The 25,805-nt window shown below is 45.4% G+C and overlaps 2 protein-coding genes across 3 annotated transcripts in view; one reads left to right on the top strand and one right to left on the bottom strand.

The window, feature by feature from the left end:
- uba7 (ubiquitin-like modifier activating enzyme 7) overlaps positions 1–21,402 on the top strand; it is a 41,458-nt gene extending 20,056 nt beyond the window's left edge. Inside the window, exons 22-24 of the mRNA XM_080000609.1 lie at positions 17,024–17,125; positions 18,924–19,015; positions 20,307–21,402. Coding sequence (XP_079856735.1) covers positions 17,024–17,125; positions 18,924–19,015; positions 20,307–20,439 — 327 coding nt within the window. The 3' untranslated portion in view covers positions 20,440–21,402. The remainder of the gene's footprint in view (positions 1–17,023; positions 17,126–18,923; positions 19,016–20,306) is intronic.
- Positions 21,403–21,886: 484 nt separating this feature from the next.
- On the bottom strand, positions 21,887–24,642 carry inka1b (inka box actin regulator 1b). Of its 2 annotated transcripts, XM_080000615.1 has the most exons (3): positions 24,534–24,642; positions 24,389–24,430; positions 21,887–22,912 (listed from the first exon to the last, which is right to left on the bottom strand). In XM_080000615.1, exons 2-3 carry the CDS (start codon positions 24,389–24,391, stop codon positions 21,992–21,994), a joined length of 924 nt encoding a protein of 307 aa, XP_079856741.1. In that variant the 5' UTR covers positions 24,392–24,430; positions 24,534–24,642; the 3' UTR covers positions 21,887–21,991. The 2 variants fall into 2 exon arrangements, with proteins under 2 accessions (XP_079856741.1, XP_079856742.1); XM_080000616.1 differs by lacking the exons at positions 24,389–24,430; positions 24,534–24,642 and adding an exon at positions 23,197–24,370.
- Positions 24,643–25,805: the final 1,163 nt, after the last annotated feature.

Here is a 25,805-nt window from a genome sequence, read left to right as displayed (position 1 = left end):
AAGCGGGAGCAGGAGTGCAGCTGTTAAATATCACTGTGATCTGACGTGAAGTATCAAGGGCTCAACTTTCGCTGCTCCACTCGTGAGATCAGCATCAGCTCATTAATATCAAATAACCGGCGGAGAGTCTCTGCTGTTTGTCCCGTTTGGCCCGAGCTCTGGTCGGTTGAAACAGGTTCCATTTTGAAGGATAGGCTCGCTATTTTTCAACCCACACCTTATTAAAATGTTGGTTCCCATCATTGTCCTCATTCCCTCTTTTAGAAAAGGAGGCTTAAATGTTGGACTGCTTTAAATCACAGTGAGAAGTTCCAGCAGAGTGGTAAGTTTCTCAATAGTTAAGTGAGGTTGCTCCACCGAACAGTTATAAATGATGGAAACTAACATTTAAATAAGGCCTGTGTTGGAAAAATGATGAGCCCTATCCTTTTATCCTTAATCACGTGATGCTTCATTCTCCCAGATCATGTGATTGCAGATGCAGTTAAAATAAAGTATTATTCATTTCTCCAACTGCTCCTCGCCCATTTTCCTGCTTTAAAAACAGCTGTTTCCCCAAATAGGAAGTTCCCCTGGCGTTCCCTGCCGGCGTTATCATTGTTTATGGAGGCTGAAATATGTAAACACATGGGAAGCTGAGTCCGTCGGCGCAGCAGGGCAATTCTTAATATCGCTTTCCTCTCTGCGTTTGTGGCCGAGGCACTTGCCCAAACAACAAGAGTATTGGCATGCAGTGAAATATTCAGCTATAATTATGGTGCGGAAGACTTGTTGATAGTACACATTTATTTATTTATTTCCTTTTCAGTTTTAGTATAGTTTTAGGCCTGCGGGGGTGTCTCACAACTACAATTTTGCTGTTATTCTCTCCATAGTTAGTACATTGGTGGTCAGTTTGTATCACAGTGGATTTTGTGAATCACAGTGATTGTTATATGTAAAAGCTTATGTGACGTCTTGCTCTCTAGTGTCCACTGTTGGTTATGATGAGGTTGGGGTCAGGGAGTTAACAGGGAGTTGACTGGGAAAGTTAACTCCCAGTTTGAACACACATATTGAAGCGGCTTACAGTGATTTCCACTGGTTGTAAATAGTGGCTCATACATTCTTTGGGCAAGGTTGGTGTCATTGCAGCAAAAAAAAAAAAAAGCCCCAGACATGAGCTTACATATTAAAATGTATTTCAATTTTTTAATATATAGTTGGTGTTATCAATGCTCTTGTGGCCTCATGTAAGAGGAGGACGATTGTGCTCCCAATGAGGCTCCTGGGTGTAATGTTATGAAACCGGAGCCGCAGCCCAAGGGAATCCCAAAACCATGCACAATGCTAAAACCCTCACCTGGGTCCAGAAGAACGTGAGTAATGAATTTGGGTATTTAATCACCCAATTTGTCGTGAGCTTTGAGTGCCTTACTGGGTTTTGCCCTGTGTAGTCCATCGTCAGGCGTGAATGTCCTTTCACCCTCTTCTCCATACATCTCCCACCTTCCAGCCCCTGTCTCAACCTCCCTCCTGCCCTAATTGAATTAGCGGCATTGGAGGCAGAGCCCTGACCCCTCGGAAACTACACTCAAGGTCAGCGCTCACACTGCCGCTTTGTTGGTCGCCTGCAGAAATGACGGATATTTCCTGCCTTCACAGGAGGCGCGGTATTGAAACCAGATTTCCCAGAGACCCCGGTGGGAACCGGCTTCACCGTTAGGTCTGCCGTATTTTACAGTGCTCCGCAAACGGACCGGGGCGCCTTGTTGAGCAAAGCCTTTCTTTTCCAATGCTTTTCATTCTTTATGTGAGAACTCTTTCAGGAACTTTTCATACTTCACAGCTCAGCAGCATATTGTGTATTGTATTTATATGTAAAGATTTTATTAATTTATATATGGGTGTTTCTGCAAGCTTGCACAATGTTCTGTTTCTGTTGGAATGTGAAGTATTGATGCAGATGTTTAATCTTTATTATTTATTGTTAATTCTTAGGTTTGTATTGTGTTTTAACTTTGATATAGTACATTGCTAAAATTCAATTTTTTAGCTAATTGTTAGGTTTATTGCGTAGTTAAATTGATCCGTCTGTCTGTCTGTCTGTCTGTCTGTCTGTCTGTCTATCTATCTATCTATCTATCTATCTATCTATCTATCTCTCTGTCTCTCTATCTATTTGTCTCTCTGTCTATCAATGTGTCTATCTGTCAGTCAGTAAGTCAGTCAGTCAGTCCATCTCAAAGTGGAACTAATCAAGATGTTTGCAGCATTGTTTGATATCCATTGTCTGCCAGACGTAGTGGGTTGTTTCAGAAGTGGTGAGGGGGAATGGCAGCAGCTGTGGGTATGTGGTGCATTTAGCATGTTTGTAATTGCAGTGCACACATCTGCCACAGGAATAACAAGAGACAAGCCCGGAGACAGAACAGCACAAAGAAAGCCCAGATTTCATTCTGCACATGTGGTCAGGTCTGTCTGTGGGCCTCCTAGGACAGTACATAAATACAAAAAAACAGGGTGAACATGATCCGAGGCCTCCTGTACTCCTTGGGGAGCCTCTGCGTGAAGCCGCATTGTGGAAGGTGTAACTTAAGACCCAGAGCCCGACTTGAATAGTGCTCACAGGATAATGAGTAACCTGCCGTCTGCACCGGTGGCTTGTGCCTTCTGTCGTTCCTTGCTTTGTTGTTGTTGGCAGCATTGTTTGGTTTGCCCTCTGCTGTGGAGTCGTTTGTTTTGCTTGTTTTACTGACTACACAGGGGTTTATTCCCCTTAATGATGTGATTTAGGCTGGTTTGGGAAAATAATCAATTAATGAACACAAGATAAAACTAAGATGTTTTGTCAAATGAAAATCTTTTTTTTTTCTTGTGTGAATTAGTGGATATGTTTTATTGTGATTGCCAATCACAATAAAATGTAGGAATCACCTTTTCCTACATTTTTTTTAATGACCAATCGACTGTCCATAACCTGCTCGATCTTCAGAATACTAGCAGATCATTCTAATGTTGCTCTGTCTCCTCTCCTTGCATTTGGCTGCCGATATGATGCTTTGAAAAAAATAAAAATGAATCAGCTATTTTTGACAACATACTGAAACAGAAAAACATTTATTTTCAGTATCACAATGCTGTTCCTCCCAATCTTATCACAAATTGTAAGTAAATACAACACTAAGGTCCAAGGGGCTTTTATAGGAATTGCATTCGGTACAAAGGTAATCTCAGCAAAAGTCTGCTGATTGTCCTGATTGAACCAGGACAACCTGATTTCAAATGTCTCTCCACGCCACCATGCTCTGTTAAACCAAAGTGTGCTGGTGAGGGAATTCTTTATTTTGTAGACTCCAAGGGATGTTACATAAACCTGAAAACAGATGAAAACTATTATGTCATCAAGTGGGATTTCATGCAGTGGCACAGTGGGATGCGTGGAAGATCAGTATGTGCAGCCTCTCAAAACCACGGCCAACCACGTGCCATTTCTATTCGGACAATTCCTGGATAATAGATTCAAGATTCATGATTCAAGATGTTTATTTGTCACATACATAAACATACGAGCATACATATACTGTAGGTAGTGAAATGACATTGCAACACACCCGGAGATTATGCACAATAAGTACTAACTGGCACAATAGTTAACTAATGAACTAACTAACTAAACTAATTCAACTAACTGATTCCTAAAATGTCATTCAGTTCATAAATAGAATAAAATAAGAGTAAAAAGTTAAAATACTAAGTAGGAATACAAAAATATAAATAAAATAAATAGACTATGTATATACAGATATGTGCGGTAAAGTGGTATGTGAATGAAGTGAGACAGTGTGTGTTGGGATATACAGTACAGTATACAACAGTACGGCACAGCAATACAGTAACACCAAACAGCAATACAGCACAGTATACTATAACCCAATATAGTGATACAGAATGCAGTACAGTTTCAGTGAGGGCCCTTGGTGAGTTCAGCGTTGACAGTTCTTATGGCTTGCGGTGAAGAAACTCTGTCTCAGTCTCTCTGTCCTCGCTGTGGGGCTGAGGAGGCGCTTGCCCGACCGCAGCAGCTGGAACAGTCCATTGCTGGGGTGGTGAGGAAACTTCATGATCCTGCGGGCTCTGCTACTACACCTCCTGGTGTATAAGTCCTGCACGGAGGGGAGGGTAGTTCCAGTGATACGTTGGGCTGAATGCACCACCCTCTGCAGGGCCCACCTGTCCTGAGCAGTACAGTTCCCAAACCAGGCAGTGATGTTGCCTGTCTAGATGCTCTCCACTGCTCCAGAGTAGAAGGACTTGAGGATCCTCACAAGACCCTGAATTTCTTCAGCCGCCTTTCTCACCAGAGTGTCTGTATGTATAGTACATGTTAAGTCCTCCATGATGTGGACACCCAGGTAGTTTAAGCTGCTCACCCTGTCGACAGAAGTCCTATTAATCACCAATGGCGCATGCGTCCTCGGTTGTAGTCCTCTCCTGAAGTCCACAACTCAGCTCCTTAGTTTTGCTGACATCAAGGAGGAGGCTGTTGTCCTGGCACCAGAGTCTCAGGTCAGCCACCTCCTCGTGGTAGGCCTTATCGTCGTCGTCGGTGATCAGGCCCAACACTACGGTGTCGTAAGCAAACTTGATGGTGTTGGAGCTGGACTTGGCCACACAGTTATGTGTGTACTAGGAGTACAATAGGGGGCTGAGGACTCAGCCCTTGGGGGATCCTGTGTTCAGGGTGAAGGTTCTGGACGTGTGCCTCCCCACTCTAACCACCTGTGGCCTGGTTGTGAGGAAGTCCAGGATCCAGGCACACAGCAAATTGTTCAGTCCTAGTTCCCGCAGCTTGACAGCAAGTCTGGTGCGGACTCTGGTATTGAAAGCTTAACTGTAGTCAATGAACAGCAATCTCGCATAGCCCCCCTTCCGGTCATCCAGGTGTGTGAGCGTGGTGTGTAGTACCTGGGAGACCGCGTCGTCCTTAGATCTGGTAGGCCGGGACACAAACTGCAGCGGGTCAATGGTGTGGGGGAGGGAGGCACAGATGTAATCCTTAATCAGCCTCACAAAGCACTTCATGACCACCGAGTTGAGGGCCACCGGAAGGTGGAGAGGCGTTCTTCAGCACAGGGATGATGGTGAATATCTTGAAGCAGGACGGGACCACCGACTCGGCCAGGGAGGCGTTGAATATTGTAGTGAGCACAGGGGCTAGCTGGTTAGCACAGGTCTTCAGTATTCGCCCAGATATTGCCATCTTGGCCTGGTGTTCACACGCATCAGAGCCCTCCTAACGTCATGCTCACACTGAGAGTGCGCACTCATCGTCAGCAGTGTAACTCAAATTGGCCGGCGAGCTAGCGGTGTTGCTGCCAGCCTTAAACTGCGCATAGAAGAAGCTCAGTTCGTTGGCTAGGGAGGCGTCCACACTCGTGGCTGGAGAGGGGCTGTCCATGTAATTATGTAATAGTCCACAACCCCTGCCACAAGTGTCTGGTGTCTCGTTGCTCCATCCGTAGCTCTACTGTGTCCCTGAATGTCCATTAAGCATCCTTCACCGCCCTTCGCGGTTTGTAGGATGCCGCTTTGTAGTTGTCCATGTTGCCGGATACAAGACCATCGTTGTAAGCGGCTTTCAGAGCATTCCGAGCGCCACAGATGGATTTTTCGACCCACAGTTCTTGGTTAGGAAATATAAAAACTGAAAGTTCACTGTGGGAATGATGCTGTCCGCTATCTTGGCTGTGAAACTCATAGCAACTTCCGTAAACTCGCTGACGTCGCTGGAACTTGATTGGAACATGTCCCAGTCGACGTCGCTCATAGCGTCCTGTAGCGCGGCCTCTGTGTTTGGTCCGACCACTGCTTTACGTCCCTCGTCACTACCGTTCCGCGTACGATGCTAGGCTTGTAAACAGGAAGCAACGAGATGGTGGCGTGGTCCGACTTCCCGAAAGCAGGGAGTGAGGCGGTTCTGTATCCATTCTTGTATGGTGTGTAGCAGTGGTCCCAAGTTTTTTCTCCCCTGGTGGCACACGCGATGTGTTGATGGAAATGAGGCAGATTAAGGTTCGCCCTGTTAAAGTCCCCAGCCACCACCACAGCCGCGTCGGAATGTTTGTTTCGAACTCCACACAACACATCATATAGGTCTGACAGTGCTGTGTCAGTTCCCGCTTGCGGTGGAAAATAAACGGCTGTGATGATGCTGAATTCCCGGGGGGGTTAGAATGGACGGCATGAGATGGTCAGTTGTTCCAGGTTCGGCAAGCATGAGTGGGAGAGAGTCTTGAGGTTGTTGGGGTTACACCAGCTGCTAGTAGTAGTAAAACGAAAAAAAAATACTAAAATGGGCGTAATCTACACAGAGCATTTGCACAGGCGACCACAGGGGCGGCGCCAATAGATAGAAATAAACAGAATATATTACAGAGAATTTCATGTTACACAAATGTGTAACAAGGAGGCGGTGCGCAAGGAGGTGCGAGATGCTAAACAACTGTGCTCAAAGAGACTCCAACACCAGCTCTCATCCAATGACTCTGCCTCTGTGTGGAAAGGGTTCAGACAAATCACTAACCTCAAACCAAAAACGCCTCACTCTATGACAACTCACCCCTGGCCAATGACCGGAACAACTTCTACTGTCGCTTTGAAAGGCAATGGGACAGTCCTTGACACCACCCCTGCTGACACCTTCCACCAGCCCCAGCGTTCCACCTCCCCCACCACAGCAGGAGAATGGACCTCTTGACAGCTACTCACCCCCCCCTCCAGAGTGACTCTTTCGATCCTGGAGAGGGACGTCAACAGGCTTTTCAAGAGGCAGAACCCCCGTAAAGCAGCCGGACCAGACTGTGCCTCTCCATCCACACTGAAGCACTGTGCTGACTAGCTGTCTCCGGTGTTCGCTGAGATTTTCAACACCTCGCTAGAGACCAGCCTGCTTCAAATCCTCCACCATCATCTCACTCCCAAAAAAGCCAAGGACCACAGGACTTAATGATTCCAGACCCGTCGCCCTGACCTCTGTGGTTACCCAAGTCTTTTGAACACCTTGTGCTCTCCCACCTCAAATCCATCACCTCTCCTGGACCCCGTGCAGTTCGCCTACAAAGCCAACAGGTCTCTCGACGATGCAGAACTTCATCCTCCAGCAACTGGACTCCTCAGGAACCTACGCCAGGATCCTGTTTGTGGATTTCGGCTCTGCCTTCAGTACAATCAGCCCGGCTCATCTGCAGGACAATCTCCCCTGGCTGAGGGTGCCTGACTCCACCCGCAGGTGGATCACAGACTTCCTGTCTGACAGGAGGCAGCACGTGAAGCTGGAAACTCACGTCTCTGACTCCTCAGCCCCGGTTCCCCTCAAGGCTGCATTCTTTCTCCTCTGCTGTTCTCCTTGTATACCAACAGCTGCACCTCCATCACCAGTCTGTCAAGCTCCTAAAATTTGCAGACAACACCACCCTCATTGGGCTCATCTTTGGTGAGGATGAGCCGCCTACTGGTGGGAGCTTGACCATCTGGTGACCTGGTGCCGCCAAAACAACCTGGAGCTGACAGTGGAGACTGTGGAGACAGTGGAGATGGTTGTGGACTTCAGGAAGAACGCAGCCCCACTCAACCCCATCACCCTGTGTGACTCCCCAGTCGACTCCGTGGAGTCCTGCCGCTTCCTGGGAACCATCATCTCCCAGGACCTCAAGTGGGCGCTGGACAACAGCTCCATCAACAAGAAAGCCCGGCAGAGGACGGAAGTTCAACCTGCCAGAGACGATGATGGTGCACTTCTACACCTCCATCATGGAGTCCATTCTCATCTCCTCCATCACCATCTAGTACGCTGCTGCAACCACCAAGGACGAGGGCAGGCTGCAGCTTGTCATTCGTTCCACTGAGAAGGCGATCTGCCATCTCCCCAGGACCTGTACGTCTCCAGGACCCTGAGGCGTGCGGGTAAGATTGTGGCTGACCCCTCCCACCCCGGCACAAACTGTTTGAAACACTTCCCTCTAGTAGGAGGCTGCGGTCCAACAAAGCCAAAACCTCTCGCCACATGAACAGTTTCTTCCCATCTGCAACTGGCCTCATCAGCAAGGCCCGGGACACCTCACTGAAACAGACCCTCACCTCCTCCCCCCATAGACATTACACAGACCGGTACACCTTCAATTTAATGCCTAGTCAATGCGTTACATTAACGCACATTCTTCATTCTTCTGGGCTATTATCCGTGCACATTGCACATACTGTCATAGCTCATACTCTGAACATTTGCACATTCCTGCATAAACTGTACAGCTCTTTATTAAAAAAAAACAAAAAACAGCCTAATTTTACATATTGTTACATATTTTACAGATTGTTTTCCTATTTTTCTATTTTAGATTCATGTTTCCTGTATGCGCCGAACACCAAGAGGAATTCCTTGTACGTGTAAACTTACTTAAGACGATTCTGATTCTGATGTAAAATACTGGTTGTCTATTCGATAGAACTATTTAAGATCCAATTTAAATTAGATAAAGATCACTGTGGACGTGGATGCACATGCACTCTCACGTCTTTCTCCCACTTTTATCTCTCTGAAGTGTTGACACAGAGGTTTATTTTTATTGGCATTTATTTAGTTTCATTGTATATTGCCAATTATTTCAATTGTTTGCCAATCTTTAGCTTTTTATTGCTCATCTATCTATCTATCTATCTATCTATCCATCTATCTATCTATCTATCTATCTATCTATCTATCTATCTATCTATCTATCTATCTATCTATCTATCTATCTATCTGTCTATCTATCTATCTATATATCTATCTATCTATCTATCTATCTATCTATCTATCTATCTATCTATCTATCTATCTATCTATCTATCTATCTATCTATCTGTCTATCTATCTATCTATATATCTATCTATCTATCTATCTATCTGTCTATCCGTCTGTCTGTCTGTCTGTCTGTCTATCCATCTGCTTCCAATTTCTATGCACATTTTTTATTTTCTCTCTTTTTTTACTCTTTGTCTCTCATTCTCTCTCTCAGACACACACACACACACACACACACACACACACACACACACACACACTAAAAGTATTACCTCATACATAGACACAAAGGCACTCAGCGTGGCTCACTGTATGCAACACAATGTAACAGGTGGCCGAAGACTAAAAGGTTCTTCATCAAACTTCCTTTGCTTTAGAATAATGGGTACTCTGTGGAAAGGTGCTGTGCTGTGCAGGTAGAGTCAGTGACTCGGTCTGTGAGACACATAGAAATAAAGCGGTTTTATCACTCCCAGATGCCACATGCTTCACACTGGGGATGGAAATCGCACCAGTCTGTTAGCTGTGTTTGCAGTCTGTGTTGTTTTTCATGTGATTTATGAGTCATCATCAGTTTTACAAAATTGTGTTTTTCGTTGTGAATGCTGTAACCCTTGAACTTTTTTTGTTTGTTTATATTCGTGTGAATGTAGGTTTTGGTTTAATTGTGTCAGGATTTAAGTCAAATGTGGACCATAGAGCTTGTCAAACAAAGAGGAAGGCTCGGTATGCTTACTTCCTTTATTATTTTTTTTGTTTTGTTTTCCTTAGTGCTGAACTTCACACAAGAATCACCGGGTTTCACAAAACCAGGTTGCAGGTTTTCTGTTCGCAGAGCAGGGAGACAGGCAGCAACTTAGTGGTCGGAAGGTTTTCCCCCAAAACTGAATTCCCAAGTCTCTCACCTCGGGTCTCCAGGGATTTCCTCATTTCCTGTCTCGTCTGATTTGGTTTTGTGCGACTGGGCTGGCCACGGCGGAGCATTTACAGAAGTACCGAGACCAAGGTCAATGGATGTGAGGGTTAAGCTCAAGCATTCCTGTCGCTTTTTTCTTATTTCATTTCTCTATTTACAATTTTCTTTCTATTAACTTCCATAAATGGCAACCTGAATATTTAAATCTGGGCGATCGCAGCTTCTTTTTCTAACCTCATAGACCGATAGTGGGGCTTGTCGATATATCGATATAATATCGATATCGTGATATTGTCTTCGAGGCTATTCTAGCTGTTCCCTGCCTGGTCATAATATCCACATTACTAATGTTTGCTTCTCAAATATTTCTCGAGTGTAAATATTTTATGAAAGCATCCCTCAAGTCATCCCCCAAATTATTTGCCTTCATAATTTGATACTGTGATATTTGATATTTGATATCAGTGTCGCCCAACGTTAAATCATAGGTAATTATTCCCGGACACCGGCACCAAAATCCCCTGCGGCGTTAGGTTTGTTCACCACCTCTGAACATCGTATTGAGCTTCCTCTATCATTAACAATCTGGCTCCAGTTGCCGATACATGGATGGGTTACGTCACTCTGTGACGCGTTCAGTTGCTTGTTCAAAGTGCACGACCTTAGATCTTTTTTTTTCAGGAGGTGATCAATACCGCACACTGGGCTGTAGCTGGAGAACATTTTGAATTATCCGTCACAAAGCTGTTCCCACTAACCACTAACTGAAATACCTTATACTGTACCAGACTCAACCTTGGGGTCGTGACCCCATGTGGGGCCAATCGATATGCACACAGGGCCGAGACTGATACTGATATTTGAGACTGAGATTGATATTTGATTTAATGGAAATGTTGTTAAATAGGTCTGGAATATATAACAACTTCTATATAATCCAATTGGAGCTCGCTCCAGGCTCCATGCTTTAATAAAAGTAGCCAATACAAGGGTCAAATTCACATGAAATAGTTTCCTAATATGCAGTGTGGAATATCTGCCCTTTGACATGTTAAAATTTGTTTATAAAATGTATTATAGCCATAATTTTGAATTGCAACGAATAACATTTGCGGTGCTGGTTGCAAAATGATAATTAAAATACAAATTGAAAGAAAAATTGTCAAACTGTAGTTGCTCCAATCGAATTCTAGGGCATAAAAATGAGGTCATGGGCCAAGAAAAGTTTGAGAAGAACCTTCCTAATATTCACACCCAGGAGGAATCATTCGTCCCGATGTGTCTCAGCCATTTGCTGCTCCAGTGTCTCTACGGGCCCAGACCTGTCAGGGGCCCATTTGTAAAGGGAGCATTTTATTTACCCAACCCTTATGCTCCAGGTCCTTCAAGTCAGGTGAAGAGCTGTTATCTTCTCATTTGCAAGACTATCACTTGGAGATTGTGTTGGCTGTTTTACACGTCAATGGACGCCGCTCAAAAGGAATGGGCTTCTTTGAGAGTGAGTGCCAAACTCGCCACTTGTTTTGGGAGATTATTGTGTGCTGCTCAGCCAGCGGCCGCCCCCGAACCCTGCGGTTCTCCCTCCGGTCTGGAAGGGCTGTTCCATAAATTCTGTCTCTTTTATATCTTTTATACCTCCACTTTTAGCTCCTCATACCAATCCTGTAATATGTGTTTTCTCTGTCTGCCTCTGTCTCTTGTCTCGCCTGTGGAGTTTGAGTGAAGGTCACTGATAACCGCAGTGCATAGGGTTTTGGAGTTGGAATTTAACATGCGTCTGTCTGTCTGTCTGTCTGTCTGTCTGTCTGTCTGTCTATCTATCTATCTATCTATCTATCTATCTATCTGTCTATCTGTCTGTCTGTCTGTCTGTCTGTCTGTCTGTCTGTCTGTCTGTCATTATTTGCATCAAATAACTGTGTTGAGGATATTGCCTATCATTATCAAAGGTCATGGACTAGTGAAAAGCTTCACTGCGATTAAGAAAATGTAATTATTTGTCTTTCACCACACAGACACACACACACACTCACACACACACGCAAACATGCACACACGCACACACACACACACACAGGCACCCTCATTTCCAGTGGAGGTTGGTGACCCCCGCCATAGGCTGTTACTGATGTCCATTTTATTTGGCTGCATCACTGATACTGCAGAAGCAGCTCTGTCGTGGCACTGACATCAGTGGAGTTCTTCTACTGATGGAATGATATTGTCAACAGGACAAAGAGGAAATTGGTGGTGGGTCGGTCAGTATTGGTCGGTTGAAGGACGAAAGGTATTTCCTGGGTTTATTTCTGTTTTCTTTTTTTTTGTCTATTATGAGAACATATTTGTTCCTTAAATGTTATCTAAGCTATTATGTAATGTAAATTCTCCTGGAGACGCCTGACTCTTGTAACATGAGTGAAGTACAAGCAACAACCTGACACGTGCACTGGCATAACCATCCCATTTCATATTCGAGAAGAAAAGAGAAAGGCCCTTTGATGAAAGTGTGTGTAATGCACAATAGAAAAATGTAGAGTAGAATAGAATAGAATAGAATAGAAAAGAATAGAAAAGCCATTTTCCACTATCCATTTTGTGTTCTTGGATGTTCTTATTCATTATTCACAAGCTGTTCAGGGACATTTTATTTCACTGTATCTTCAGTATGGTGACGGATCCGATGTATCAGACGGATCCACTCCACACACAGAATAAACAGTTTGAAGCCCAAGTTTAGAAACCAGAAAGGAGCCGAAAGACCACACAGAGGCTTCTCCATCTGCCTCACATAAGGCTCACTTTGAAGCTCTGCAAAGAGAAGGGGCTTCCTTTGAAGGCAAAGTCCTCTAACCACCATGAGCTCGGAAAACTTTTCCACGTTTGGAATCGTGCCAAGCTGTATTTCTGAGGCCACTTTGCGAAAAACAAAACAAAAAATAACGTTTTTTTGGCCGACTGTAGGCGAGGGGACTTATCCGAACGTGTCCTCTCAACCCAGCTTCCTGTCGAAGGGAATTCTCCGTAGTGTGTGAGGGTTGAGAATTCACCCTCACAGGGTGATTACACGCCTGTACAACATGGCTGCAGTGGTAATGTGATCATCACCCACCAGGAGGGATCGAACCGGGTCCCTTCTTATCAGCCCGGGGACCATTCAGACGCTGGGTTCACCGGACTCACTTCCTCTGGTTCTCTCAACTTCCCACGTCCGTTCAGCATCATGTGTGTGTGTGTGTGTGTGTGTGTGTGTGTGTGTGTGTGCTGGCGTGCGCGTGTGTGTGTGTGTGTGTGTGTGTGTGTGTGTGTGTGTTTGCTTAACAATTATTTCTGCTGTCAGTGGTGTTTATTTTCGGAGTGTAGCAATTAGTGTGCTTGTTTTTTTTTATAAAGGTTTCGTTTTTTGTTTTTTTCTGTTAATGCAAAGTATTTCTCCTGTTGATGTTTCTAAATTCCACAAAGACGATACATTTCTCTGAACAAGGAGCATGTTAATAAAGTGTACTAATAAAATTCAAATTCAGGAAAGCAATGCAATTAAGTGAAATAATACTGATTTGTCGTAAAAAGTGACAAGACTTGATTTGAATTTAATAGGTTTGTTTCAAAGCCTCAATATTTGTTTAACCGGGCAAATTTTTTAAAATAAATAAATTAAAAAAATTTAAAACAAAAGTCACTGGGAAAGAGTGAAAAAAGCTTCACTGCTAAGCAGTGCTACTCCAGTGATAAGATCAGATAAGAGCTTTATTGTCCAACCGAGATTGGAATTTTCGTATTTTATCTAATTTAATTTACATAAAACTTCACATTAGACAATATACAATGGACAAAATCGGCACCATAAAAACAAAATCAAACAGTCCTCATAAGCATGTAGGTCATAAGAGTAAATAACTAGTAACTTCCTTGTCTACATACATCTATTTAAGTGGCAATGTTAAGAATACTTGAATGGATTTTGGGTAAAGACGTGGTGTGAATCCTCACCTCCACTGCGTCTCGTGCGTACGTGACGCGCACGCGGCAAAGCCAGTTTTAATGTCCGTCGTTAAAGAGACGTTGAGGAATCCATCTCTGTGTTTTTACGTAGTGGCGTCTGCAAAGCGATCCCGCGGATTAACCTTTTTCCACTTTTCGAAGCCGCCGCTGCCAAAGCCCGGTTTCCTCAGGAAGAGCTGCGAAGGCCGACCTTTCAATTTCCTGCCAGAGGGGAAGTGGGGCAGGGAATGCGTGAACCCAACATGTTGACTATGGAGGAGAGCTTTTTCCTTACTTCCATAGATAGGGGGATGTTTCAAAATCCCACTCCAACATCCTGTATTTCCCCTCCCGTCCTGTCCGTGCGCAGTCAGACAGGAGAGGAGCGAAGCCTCTCGCTGGACATTCGCCGTGTTTATGTACCGCCGTGCGACGCCGAGATGGTCCTGATGGAAACCAAACGCCACGTGCAGAGGATGAGCCCAGTTCGCCTTCCATAGAAGGGTTTCGTGTCAGTGGATGGCCGAGGCCAAATCTTACAGCGTTGTCCTTTTTTGGGTTTGGAAAACAAACGGATCGCGCCGTGTTTTACGAGCGGGGTCTTGGAGCCCGGCTCCTCATGCAGACAGTGATAAGTGGACGGGAGATAAAAGCGTTGGCCGGCGTCCAGCGACGGAGCGGACGGAACGTAAACACACGCGGTCGCCGACGTGACTATCCAGCTCCGTCTGTTCCGGGGTTGCTTTTATTCCCAACCAACCCGGAAAAGGTGAATGCAAAATAAATGAGCACAGAGTGTATTTTCCTGTAAGGGGTACACACTCGAAGCGGTCACCCTCGGTGTCGATGCGGTTCCACGTATTTGGTTTTCCTTCTCGGAACTATGGGAAAGATGCGTCTAATTGGGTGGTTTTTCCGAGCTGGCAAAGCTGTTCGATGTGAACGCGGTGAAGAGTAAATAATTAGAATGATTTGTGGATTTACTTTGTTTTCTTTTTTTTTTTTTTTTTTAGTTTTCTTTTCTCACAAAGAAAACATATATATTTAAGGGATTTGGGATTTGTAATTGTTTCCAGCAGCCTGTGCAGTTCCATCTTTCTTCAGGAGCGCGTCGTCCAGTAATTGAGAGGCGGTGATGTCACTGTGGACTGTATAGGAGCTAATAATAGAGTATATTTAGTCCATATTAGAGTTTCTGATTGGCTGTGGATTCATGCTGCTGTGGCAAGAAAGACAGGAAGAGAGGGGGAAATGGTAAAAATAGCCCGCACAATGGGTTTGCATTGTCTAAAAAACAAATATATAATGCAAAGAAACAGGCATGAGGAAGCTTTCCTTTCTACAATCCGACAAAAACTCACTTTTCTTTTCTTGCAGTGGCCATTGAATTGGGTGTTCTATGCTTCTATGATTATCTCCGACAATGTCGGTTTGCACTCCAGGCGCATTTTCAATGCCTAGTCTGTCTTCCCGGTGCAAATCTGCACTTGCACTCCATCGAAGCATCCGCCCAAAAAAGACCTGGAGAGCGCGGTCGGATTTTTGAAGTCCTATCTCCAGTCACAAAAGTTGCTTAAGCGCTAATTGTCCAGGCCAGGGAGCCGGAATGTACCGCAGACGTGTCTCCATGCCCCTGTTCCCGGTGGACGTAATGCGGCGCAGACAGTCCGTTCCTCTTGGCTGCTGGAGCTAATTGGATCCAGTTTGAGCAGGAGCTTCGTTATTAACGTCTCCGGGCCAAGTTTTGATCTGTCACTACCACCTCATCACACCGGGCGTGTGCCAGAAGGCCACCGGAGCCTTGGACTTATTTTGACATAATTCTTGGTGTGTGAGTGAATCCTGACTCCCCCCCCCGGTCAGCTGATGTGTTCCCCCTCGGACCCTCGCGCTGGGATGAGGATATTTATGGTAAACACACACGGCGTCCTGTGAACTCACTCGAGTGTAACGATGTGGGACCGGCGCCGGAGGGGTTTGAGTTGAGCAGAGTTTAGCTGCAGGACTCGCAACGTCCCCATTCCGATCTCGTGCCATATTTACGTTCCCTCTGATTTTAAAGTGGTAATCCGTGAGTTTATTTTGTTAAAAAAGAATCCGTGTTTTACACTTTATTTAGCTGGCGCTTTATAAGAAAGAGCTGTTCAATGTATGGCGTCATCTCCGAGCTCCTCCGTGTGTTGCGTACGCGTTTTGCCAGCGGGAATACTCCGATCGGGCACACGCAGGAAGGGGTCAGGGAGGAAATGCGTTTCAAAGTCTACATTCGCGTCAATGTTTCATCTGTTGATGCAAAGTTGTAAGATTGTTTTCCAAACTTTTTTAGGTGACTATTTTAGGTAGACATTCATGTTCTGAAGTAATAATGAATGGACCCCGCATTTGGTCGGTACTTGGTTATCTATACTTGGAAAAGTAAAGTAACTTGGAAAATGGGGCTGGGGTGACTGCCGGTGATAAAGATCATCTGTTTATGTATCTCCACTCGCCCCGTGGAGTTAATCGTTCAAAAGTTACCGCTAGATTTGTGTATTGTTTTGTATGAGATAAAAGAACGAAACGGCTGTTTAGGAAACCACCCCCTAAACTCTGGGTAAAAAACAAGCAAAAAAAAAAAAGACCCCCAAGCAGCGTGTTCAGTGTGTATCTAGAGAGGTACACGTTTAATCAGTTGCATACCATCCCACTTGTCTTGTCCGGGTTTGTATAAGGTCGTAAAAAAAAAATCTCCCGTAGAAAGGTTTGCAGTAAAGTTGATGATATTTCTCGTGGAAAAAAAAAAAATCAAAGGCGTTTTTTATCTTAATGTATGGCCAGCACAGGCCATATGTCATATGAAGAGGAAGCGCCTTCTTGACCCGCGTCTGGTCTATATTTTTCTCGTGGACGGCTGACGGGTCTCAGCTTCTGGAGCGTTCGTGACCAGATTTGAGGCCAGGTTCCAAGTTTTCGAGTTTCAGTCTTATATTTGTCAAATGCTCAACATGTACAGCCAGTGTCATGTTAGCGATGAAACGCTCAATGATCAAGCCAGTCCCCACCATGCGAAGAATAAAAAGAAAAATAGGAATTTAACAAAAAATGAGGAGCTGCAATAACATGACAGTAGGTAAAAAAAAAACAACCATATACAAGATATTTACAGAAAAAAATAGATATCTACAAACTTAAACATCAAAACACGCACAAACACACACGTTTTAGGTCTTAGCCCTTATCATTGTATTTGTGTGCATGTTTGTGTGTGTGTGTGTGTGTGTGTGTGTGTGTGTGTGTGTGTGTGTGTGTGTGTGGTGTCTGTCGGCAGGTCGCAGGGAAGCAGTTCACCCTGTGGGATCAGTTCCTGGTGGAGGGTCGACGTGACGGCGGGGAGGAAATGACCTTGGACGACCTAATTCAGGACATTAAGGTGCAGCCTCACTCTCCACACAACGACTGACGTGTTTTATTTTCAGTTTACAGATGAGGCCGCGTGGGACTTGTCCATATCTTGGCTTATTTACACCTCGAGCTTCATAAATTTATGCTTTTATGAATCACTTCATAAAATTGTAAGATACTGCAATTATATGTTTCCCTCCAAATGAAAGGGAATGTAAGCCAATATAAGAAATTGCACTAAATAGAATGTATGAATTTTATTATTAGGTGTCTTTCTGTCGGTTGACTTGAGGAAGATTAACTATAAATGGCTCTTCTTCATCAGGTGGATACAGTATGTATTATTAAACCACTCCAGGATTCCACTACCATAGTGGCATGAAATGAACAAAAATGACAGAAAAAACCTTTTCCCACTGCACCAAAAACCCGGTAACACCCGCTAACATCTGGCAATTGTCATTAGTGGGAAAGGTTACACCCGGGTTTCAGTTCCGGGACAAACGACCCTGACGTAGTCACAGGTTTTTATCGGCTCCAGTTGCGATCAGCTCTGATGTAAACATGACAGCCGGGTAGACACACTCATATACGGCGCGATGCCTCTTGCATTGAAGTTACGGACGTTGCCACATAATTAAACAGGAATATCTGTGTATCAGTTGATTTAGAATCCAAAATCCAAATCAGAAGTTATTGACTTTTTCCCCCCATTCGGGAGCATGAAATGTTTTGAGTGTTGAGTGTTTTTTTTCCCATCGCACTGGAACCATGACACGGCCCTTTTCCGGCACGTTCGTGACGTCGAACGTGACGCACCGGGGGAAAAACAAAAAGAACGGCACACTCCTCTCCTGCCAATGGGATGGCCTGTTTTTAGCGGATTTAACCGCGTTTGAAAAAAAATCTGGGTAATACCCGCTCATCTTGGTGTGAAAACGGTATAAAATTATTAACCACATTTTCTTGTATGGCTATTAATGGTCAACTGAAATGGCATGACGGTGACACCCATTCTGCCATGGTGGGTCAATAAGCATTTTGCTTTGTCTGGGTTAAAAGATGAAATGCCAGTTTACATGTAGACAGTAGTTGCAGCTTTAAATTATTAATCATAAATTATGCTAAACCATAACTCTCCTATGCCTTCGTTAAGTTTTTCACAACTTTCAAAACAATGGATAGTAAAACAACCAGCTTAGTAATTATAGAACTGGTCATGGTAACATACATACATAACAAACATATCCATCCCAATTACCTGTTAACAATTTATACAAGTAATTTTTCTGCTTTTACTTTGGTACTTTTACCAACGCTGAAATAACACTTGAGTTCATCTATGACCTCAGAGAGAGTCATTTCAAGCTTCACTCTCCAGACTGCACTTTTCGTTCCATAATCTTTATTTTCAATTTGCGCCATTGCGCACGCCAGACGCACACACGCACGCACGCACACACACACACACACACACACACACAGACACACACCGCCACGTATGCTCACGTGGAAACTGTCTTTATTCTCTTTGTAATGTAGGTCAGGCACTGAACACTGCCAGACTCATCTGGCGGCTTATTCTGACCGACAAGGGGGAAGAGGCATTTGGGGAAAACCCAAAAGATTCCTATTTTGCTCCGGTTTTCTTTTAACCTCCTGTTATAGGCCGAGAGCAGCTGCTTCTGCTTGCGGGACACAGTGCGGGCTTTCCCTCAGCGACGTTGTGCTGCTGTTTGTTTCCCCCGCGCTCGGGGCGCGTGTGGCGCCGTGAAAACTGGGAGCGGGGGAAGGAGCCTGATTGTTCTTTCCTCCCCTTCGCGCAGGAGAGGTACGGCCTGGAAGTCAGCGATCTGTACTACGGCCCTGCTCTCTTGTACGGCGCTAATTATAACCATAAGGAGCGGCTCAAGCAGAGGTATGTCCGGTCAGAGCGTGCACACAAACATATAATTACCCCGCTCTGGTACAATGCTGGTGTTTTTTAGCAAAGTATTCTGCTGAGGGAACAGAACCCATGACTAAAATGTTTTGGTGCAATAAAGGCAACTTGAGTGCGCAGACACACACACACACACAGACACATACACATGCACGTGCGCGCACACGCACGCACGCACGCACACACGCACTAAATCAAGTGTTAAAAGCCACAAAGAGAAGCCTCCTCCCTCTCTTGTTTGTTTTGGGGCTAATGGATGGAGGGTTTCCTCTGTGAGTGTTGAGGGACCTAACGGGCTTCACTTCACCGCCGGCAGCTGAGATTCGGGAGATTGAAATTCGACGTCGTCCTCCTCAAGTTCCCCCGCCGCCCGCCCAGGACCGGCACGGCAACAGTTAAATGGATCGAGATCCGTTTTTTCCTTTTTTTTTTTTTTTCATTTTTCTTTCTCTTTCTTTCCTTTCCCTTGTTCTCAGCAGCCGGGGCCGTTCTGGACGTGTTTCGGCGCAGTCTTCCAATGTCACTAAATCAACTTTTAAGCCCGAGGAGAAATGACTCAGTCGTCTCGTGGCGCTCGACTCCCCCCCTGCCGTTAATAAAAGCAGAATTTGGTTTCCCGGGGGGGGGGGGGACGTATTTTTAACACCGCAAAGCTGAGGGCGAAAATAAATAAAGAGAGTGTACGAATCTAGAATCAAGGTGGAACTTTTACCAGCCCGCTGGATTGGAAGATTTGTATTCATTTGGCGTTTTTATTTTTATTTTTTATGACTTATTCTGCTTGTGAATCTGGCTGTGAGACCTTGTTTTTTTTTTGTTTTCTCATCTGGGAGCCCAGAGTTTGCACGTCTTCCAACACGTCTCAACTCTCTGGGGAAGTTGGAAGCGAAGGAAGGTAGAGGAGGAGGAGGAGGGGGAAGGCAACATGTCCTCATCCCCACATCCTGAACTCTGATGCCTTGTGATAAGCTTCCTGCGTAAACACCAACATGACATGACAGAGTGTGATCTGAGTGTCCAGGGACAGGTCAAAGTAGTCAGATGCACCGTGCGAAAAGTCAGCCCACCGCTCAGAACAGTCGGCCGACGAAGACGACGAGGTGACAGGAAGAAAGTGGGGAACTGGGACAGCACCGGATTTTAAATTTAGACGGCGGGACGGCGTGGCGCTCAGCTGGGAGGTCGCCGGATCGGATCGGGAGGGGCGGCACGAACACACGCGCGGGTTTTGTTTGTTGTCTGCTATTGTTGTTGTTTTGCTTCCCAGGGTGTCTGAGGTGGTGCGGCAGGTGACCAAAGCGGACATCCCTCCGCACAAGCAGATTCTGGAGATGTTCCCCTCGTTCGCCGAGGACGAGGACTGCGAGACGGTTCCCCCCGTCAGGTATCTGCTCCGCTGAGGCCGTCAAAGAGGAGAGCAGAGGAGTAGAACCCTCACCCTTTTTTCTTTCCCCCCCCCCCCCCCCAATTATTTACTCAATTTCATTCCTATTCTTATTGTTCAAGTTATTGATCATCCTATCTGTTATCAAAGTCCTTTTGAGGCTAACCGTGATTAATGGCCATCCAGGTTTGGCTTATGTTCTTTGTTCTTTGACAGTGTCGTCTTTTCATGGTGGAGTTTCACCAAAAGCACTCCCTAGTAATGTAAAAGGAAGGATTCTGGAGTTTGATTATATTGTTTACTTTTGTACTTCCAAATGTTTTGTGGGGAAAAAAACAAACAAAAAAAACCCTGATCTTTTATCTGTGTGCGACACTGGAGCGCCATAACTGGTCTAACATGGTGACGGGAAACCCTGTCGGTGAATGCAGAATGAAGCGTGTCTATCCTCGCAAGCCCTTTGTGATTTTACTCTCCATCCTTTTGCCAAGTGGAGGATGTTCTGCTGAACGTTTGCAGAGTTCCCTTAATATTTTTGCATGTAAGACCTGCTGCGTGTAGAAGCTGTTTCGTGGGGGGGGGGGGGGGGGTGGACTTGAGCAGACCAGGGAGTTGGTCAGTACACGGTGGTTCCAGGGCCTTGATCTGAGAATTTGCCGTCCTCGAGCTATCTGGACACAGCTGTCCTTCCCAATGCCAAACATCTCAACCCCAGTAACAACCCCCCGCCCCGCCCCGCCACGCAATCATCATCTGGCCCTGGAGGCAGGAGGTGCGAGGACACCCTCTGTCTGTTCTGTCAAATATGAATATAAATCTGTCCTTACTTTTTTGAGTCACGTCAACATCACTGCTCGTTGCACCTGAGACACAGCCTTCTATTACCTTTGTAAGCTGGTTTACGATTGCTTGCTCTTGGGATACAATAAATGTTTTTTCGAATTCGAAACGAAATTAAAACCTCGTCCGCGCTTGTTTTTACACTTTGTTCCCCCAAAGGGACTCGAACAGTAGGGACTCCTTTTCACTGACTCTGCACCATCGCCGGCTGGGCTGCAGCCGCCATTCGAGGCCCTTTCTCACCCGTGTCATCCATGCATGACAATGACGGCTCCGGGGAACCTCCTCTCCGCACTTATTTTGCATACAGTTTTCAAAGACAAAAGTCATTTAAATGGCCGTGACGTCACAATGCCCAAACACATCCCAGGCAGCGGATTGTAAGACTTCGGGACTTTTGTCGGGGTTACCCCAAAATGTAGATTGTTTTCTCTTTTATCTACACGTTGACATATGGAGGTTACGTCATTGTAATTCCTAACACCAAAGATGAACGCAGTATTCCATAATGTTCTATCATAAATTATTCATTTGGATGCACATTATAAAAAATGTCTGGCTTTTGATTGCTTCTATATTCGCCATGATCATTGTCCAAATAGATAGGAACAAACACATTTACTCATTAAATACAAAACCATTTATTACAGCTCTGTACAATTTACAGGAACACACCAGCTTTATTTACACATTTGTTAAATAAGTTCTGTCCTCTGTGACAACGTTACTCAGATATATCCAATAATATCATTGCAAATGATTGGTTGACGGCTGCCTGTCTTCATGAGAGCAGTGAACTGGTAGAAGTCTGTTTCCTGCTCGTGGAGGCCGGAGTGAGACTGGTGAAAGAAGGGTTTCAAGGCCTGGAAGCCCACGGGACAGGACATGCGTTTGGGGGCGTCCACGGCCCCGGTGACCCTGGCGGAGTCCGCCGGCCGAGGCCTCACCTCCACACCCTTAGGCTTCCCCGCTAGTTTCCTGCGCATGTTGACGAGAAGGTCTTTGGCCAGGCGCCGACCCGCGCTGGGTTTGAGTTCCGCCGGCTCCGGACACTCCGGCAGGTCCATCCAGTTTTTAATCAGATCGGCAAAGCTGTTGTCCCCGAGGACCAAAGGTTGCCGGTTCCTGCTGCGGCTCAGCAGCGACGTCGTCCAGTCCTCCGGGTCGCTGGCCTCAAACGACGTCCAGCGCTCCAGGCAAGCGTCCGAGGTGGATTTGGGCCGAATCCGGCCGGAGGGTCCCCGGTTGGTTCGCAGGCAGGCGGAGGAGGAAACCCTTACGTTCCTGGTCCTTCGGAGAACCACTCCCTCGTCCTGCCAGGAGGCCTCGGAGTAGCCGGAGTCAAAGTCCAGGCTCTTCTCGCTGCTGGGGGAGTCCTGCGCCAGCCGACCGTGCCTCTGCTCTGCCTCCTCCTCCTCCAAGGGGCTGGCGAGGCAGCATGCAGAGTCATAGGTGCTGGCGTTGGAAATGCGCAGCTGAGCGAGTCTCTCCCGCTGGGCCTTCTGCTGACAAAGCTGCGTCACGGTGAAGGAACGGCCGCACGGTTCGCTGAGTGGCCTCGGCCGGCTCATCTGCTTCAGGTCCTGCAGGGATCGCATCATACACTGCATCTGGTCCCGAAGGCAGTCGCTGGAATCACCCAGACACAGCTGGACAGAGAGAGACAGCAAGAGGGATATACAGTATACACAGTCAGCATCTGAGATGAAAAATTGGATTTCCGTAAAAGCAACATTCCTGTATAAAGGTCAGTGGTTGATTGCTGAAATCTGCAGTCCTTATGGCTTTTTCCAGCTCACTCGAATCCCGGCTGGTCTAACTGAGACTTGAACATTTCCCTATGCTCCTCTCCAGTCCGAGGCCAATAAGATTTTTACCAGCTGAGATCACTCTGCTGTACGGCCGTATAACAAGCCAAGCATTCCTGACAAACCTCAGAGCAGCTTTATGGAGAAGGCTCTTAGCATGAGTCCCCCGGAAAATGAAGAAAAAATAAATAAATAAAAAATCTCAGAGCGCTTAGAACAGGATGCACATTTGAAACCGAGAACTTCTTTCTACTTCTTAAATCTGGTTGGAACGCAGACCACACTGCAACTGAAATTGTAGTTGAGTGCAGAAGCCTCCTCTAAAGCACAGGATGCTGGGGGGGTGGTCTGCATTATGAAGCCGGATATGACAAGCCCGTTTAGGAATTAGACAATGGGTGACTATTAGTCCCCATTTGTGAATCATATCATTCATTAGTCATGTGATTGATAATAATCCATGTATGCTCGCAGGTAACTTCTTTTTTTTTTTTTTTTTTTTTTTTAATACATTTTCCAAGCCAACACACTCCACATGTGACTCTAGGCAGCGAATAAAAAGCTTGAATCGCGCTGAAAAGACAGCAGCAACAATGCTATGTTGTTATCACAGCTGTGAGAGCTGAACCATTTGGCCCCTGAGGGAGCCGGACAGAGGGACAACACCATTCACAGTACCCCCAAGGAGGGATTCATCCAACTGTACTGCCTAAAGAGTGTAAACCGGGGTTGCACTACACAGCTTCCACTGTCTTGTCTGTGAATAACCAACACTACATTCAGGACCAAGATTATTCCTTACAGGGGGAATTCCAAACTTTCAGATCCACGTAGGAGTGGTTGCAAAATTTGAATTATCTAAAAGCTGCAGGACAATAATGTCTGTTTAGGTTCAAAACATAACGAGCAAATCCCCTCAAACGGGCATTATTGATAGTATTTAAACACTAATTTAGCCCAGAGATCCACAACCCCTTTCATGTCACAGGCCCTCAATTTGATACACATTGGGCCACAGACCCCATTTGATAAGATTTTTGGGATCCACAATCTCACAGTTGTCTATACTATAGTTACGAGCGAACAGTGAAACTAGGGTCCAACCCGTTCTTATTGTACATTCTGTCATGGTGGTGACACATTTTAAATCGAAATGTTGGATAAACTGCGAAAATGTTTTCCTCGGGGGCCCCTCGGGGGTCCCCGGACCCCACGTTGAGAACCACTGCTTTAGTCGGACATGGACGCGCCGACGCGTTTGCAAATACAAATTGTAAGGCATTAAGGCAAGTAAAAGAAGAGAAAGAAAAATCTCACCATTTTCTTGGATGTCGTATGTGGAAGTGTCCTTAATAATCCCTTCAACATAAAAACGCTTCATTAAACGCAATCCTGATGCAGACACTCATATCCAACAATAATGACAAATACTGGTAATAATAATAATAAAGATATTACTTACGTTTGCATGGGTTTTACCCTTTATCCCCAGGGGTTAAAAGTAAAAACAGGGGAAATAAATCACTATTGTGAACAGTTGCACCCGCTACTCCAGCCGCAACTAAGTTCTCAGTCAAGTCTGCACGAGGAGTGCGCCGCCCGAGAGGTTTGTCGATGTCAAGTCTCTCCTGATTGGACCGGGGAGTCGCGTGCGTCGCAGCCTCAGCAAATAGGAATTGACTTGAAACGAGACACTCGGCTTTTAATTGACGCGCCTCCCGTCCACGCTCAGCTGCCGCGGGCGTGCGCGCTTCTCCACGTTGACTCGGTTTTTTGTTTTTTATTTGCCGTTCAAACGCTGCGTTTGCACTTAGCTTGTTCGAATGCAATCACAGGTCGCAAACCGACCCGTCCCGCGCAGTCTGTAGACAGCGGAGTTCGTTTAAATGCCTTTTTTTTTTTTTTTTTTTTTTTTTAGCGCACATTTCAACAACATTTTAGAGAGTTTGGAGACAGAGCGCCTCCCCGGGGTTTCAGAATATTTCTCTGAAATCGGATCACATGTTTATGTTGAAATGAAGAACTCGTGCATTCAAATGGGAGACCGGTAAACAACTTCAAAATGACTTCTAAGACTTAATGTTTGTAAAACTGAATTTAAGACGTTTAAAGGAGATGCAGACACGGTTTATTGTAAAGGCGTGTCATTAAATAAATGGTTTTATACTATTATCATTTATACACGTTTCGACTTAAAAAGGCTTCTCTTCTTCTCCTTTCGTCCGCTCCCATTAGGGGCTTAATAAACACATTTTCCTATAATGCACCTAGAGCGATTTTACCATCTATTTTTGTCATGTAAACTTCCCCCACCTTGCGGCTGTCTTCGGTTCTGCATCTAACTACAAGAGGTTTACTGTCTTGACTCAGTTCAAATACTTTCCACGCGTTTTATGGTCCTGACCTCTGGTCACAGTATTTTAATGCTCAATGCATTTGCTCTGCTTTGAGGCCTGTAATGCAAATAAACCACAGGGCCATTGTTACATGTGTAGATGCCAACACAATTCAATTCACTCATTTGAAATCCACTTGTGTAAATGGTGTGTGTTTGTGGGTCAATTTAAAGAACCCTCTAACCCCCTTTTTAGTGCTGATAACAATTTGGGCTTCCTGTGACCTGCCGGTTCACCAGAGCCTCATGGCTCCAACACACCACACTGCAGAACGATCAGGTGACCAAAACTTTATTTTTTAACAGTTGAATAAATTCAATGAACTTTAATGTAATTAT

The sequence above is a fragment of the Zeus faber genome (assembly GCF_960531495.2).
Source record: "Zeus faber genome assembly, chromosome: 5".
Classification (NCBI taxonomy): domain Eukaryota; kingdom Metazoa; phylum Chordata; class Actinopteri; order Zeiformes; family Zeidae; genus Zeus; species Zeus faber.
This window is presented reverse-complemented; position numbering and strand designations above follow the sequence as displayed.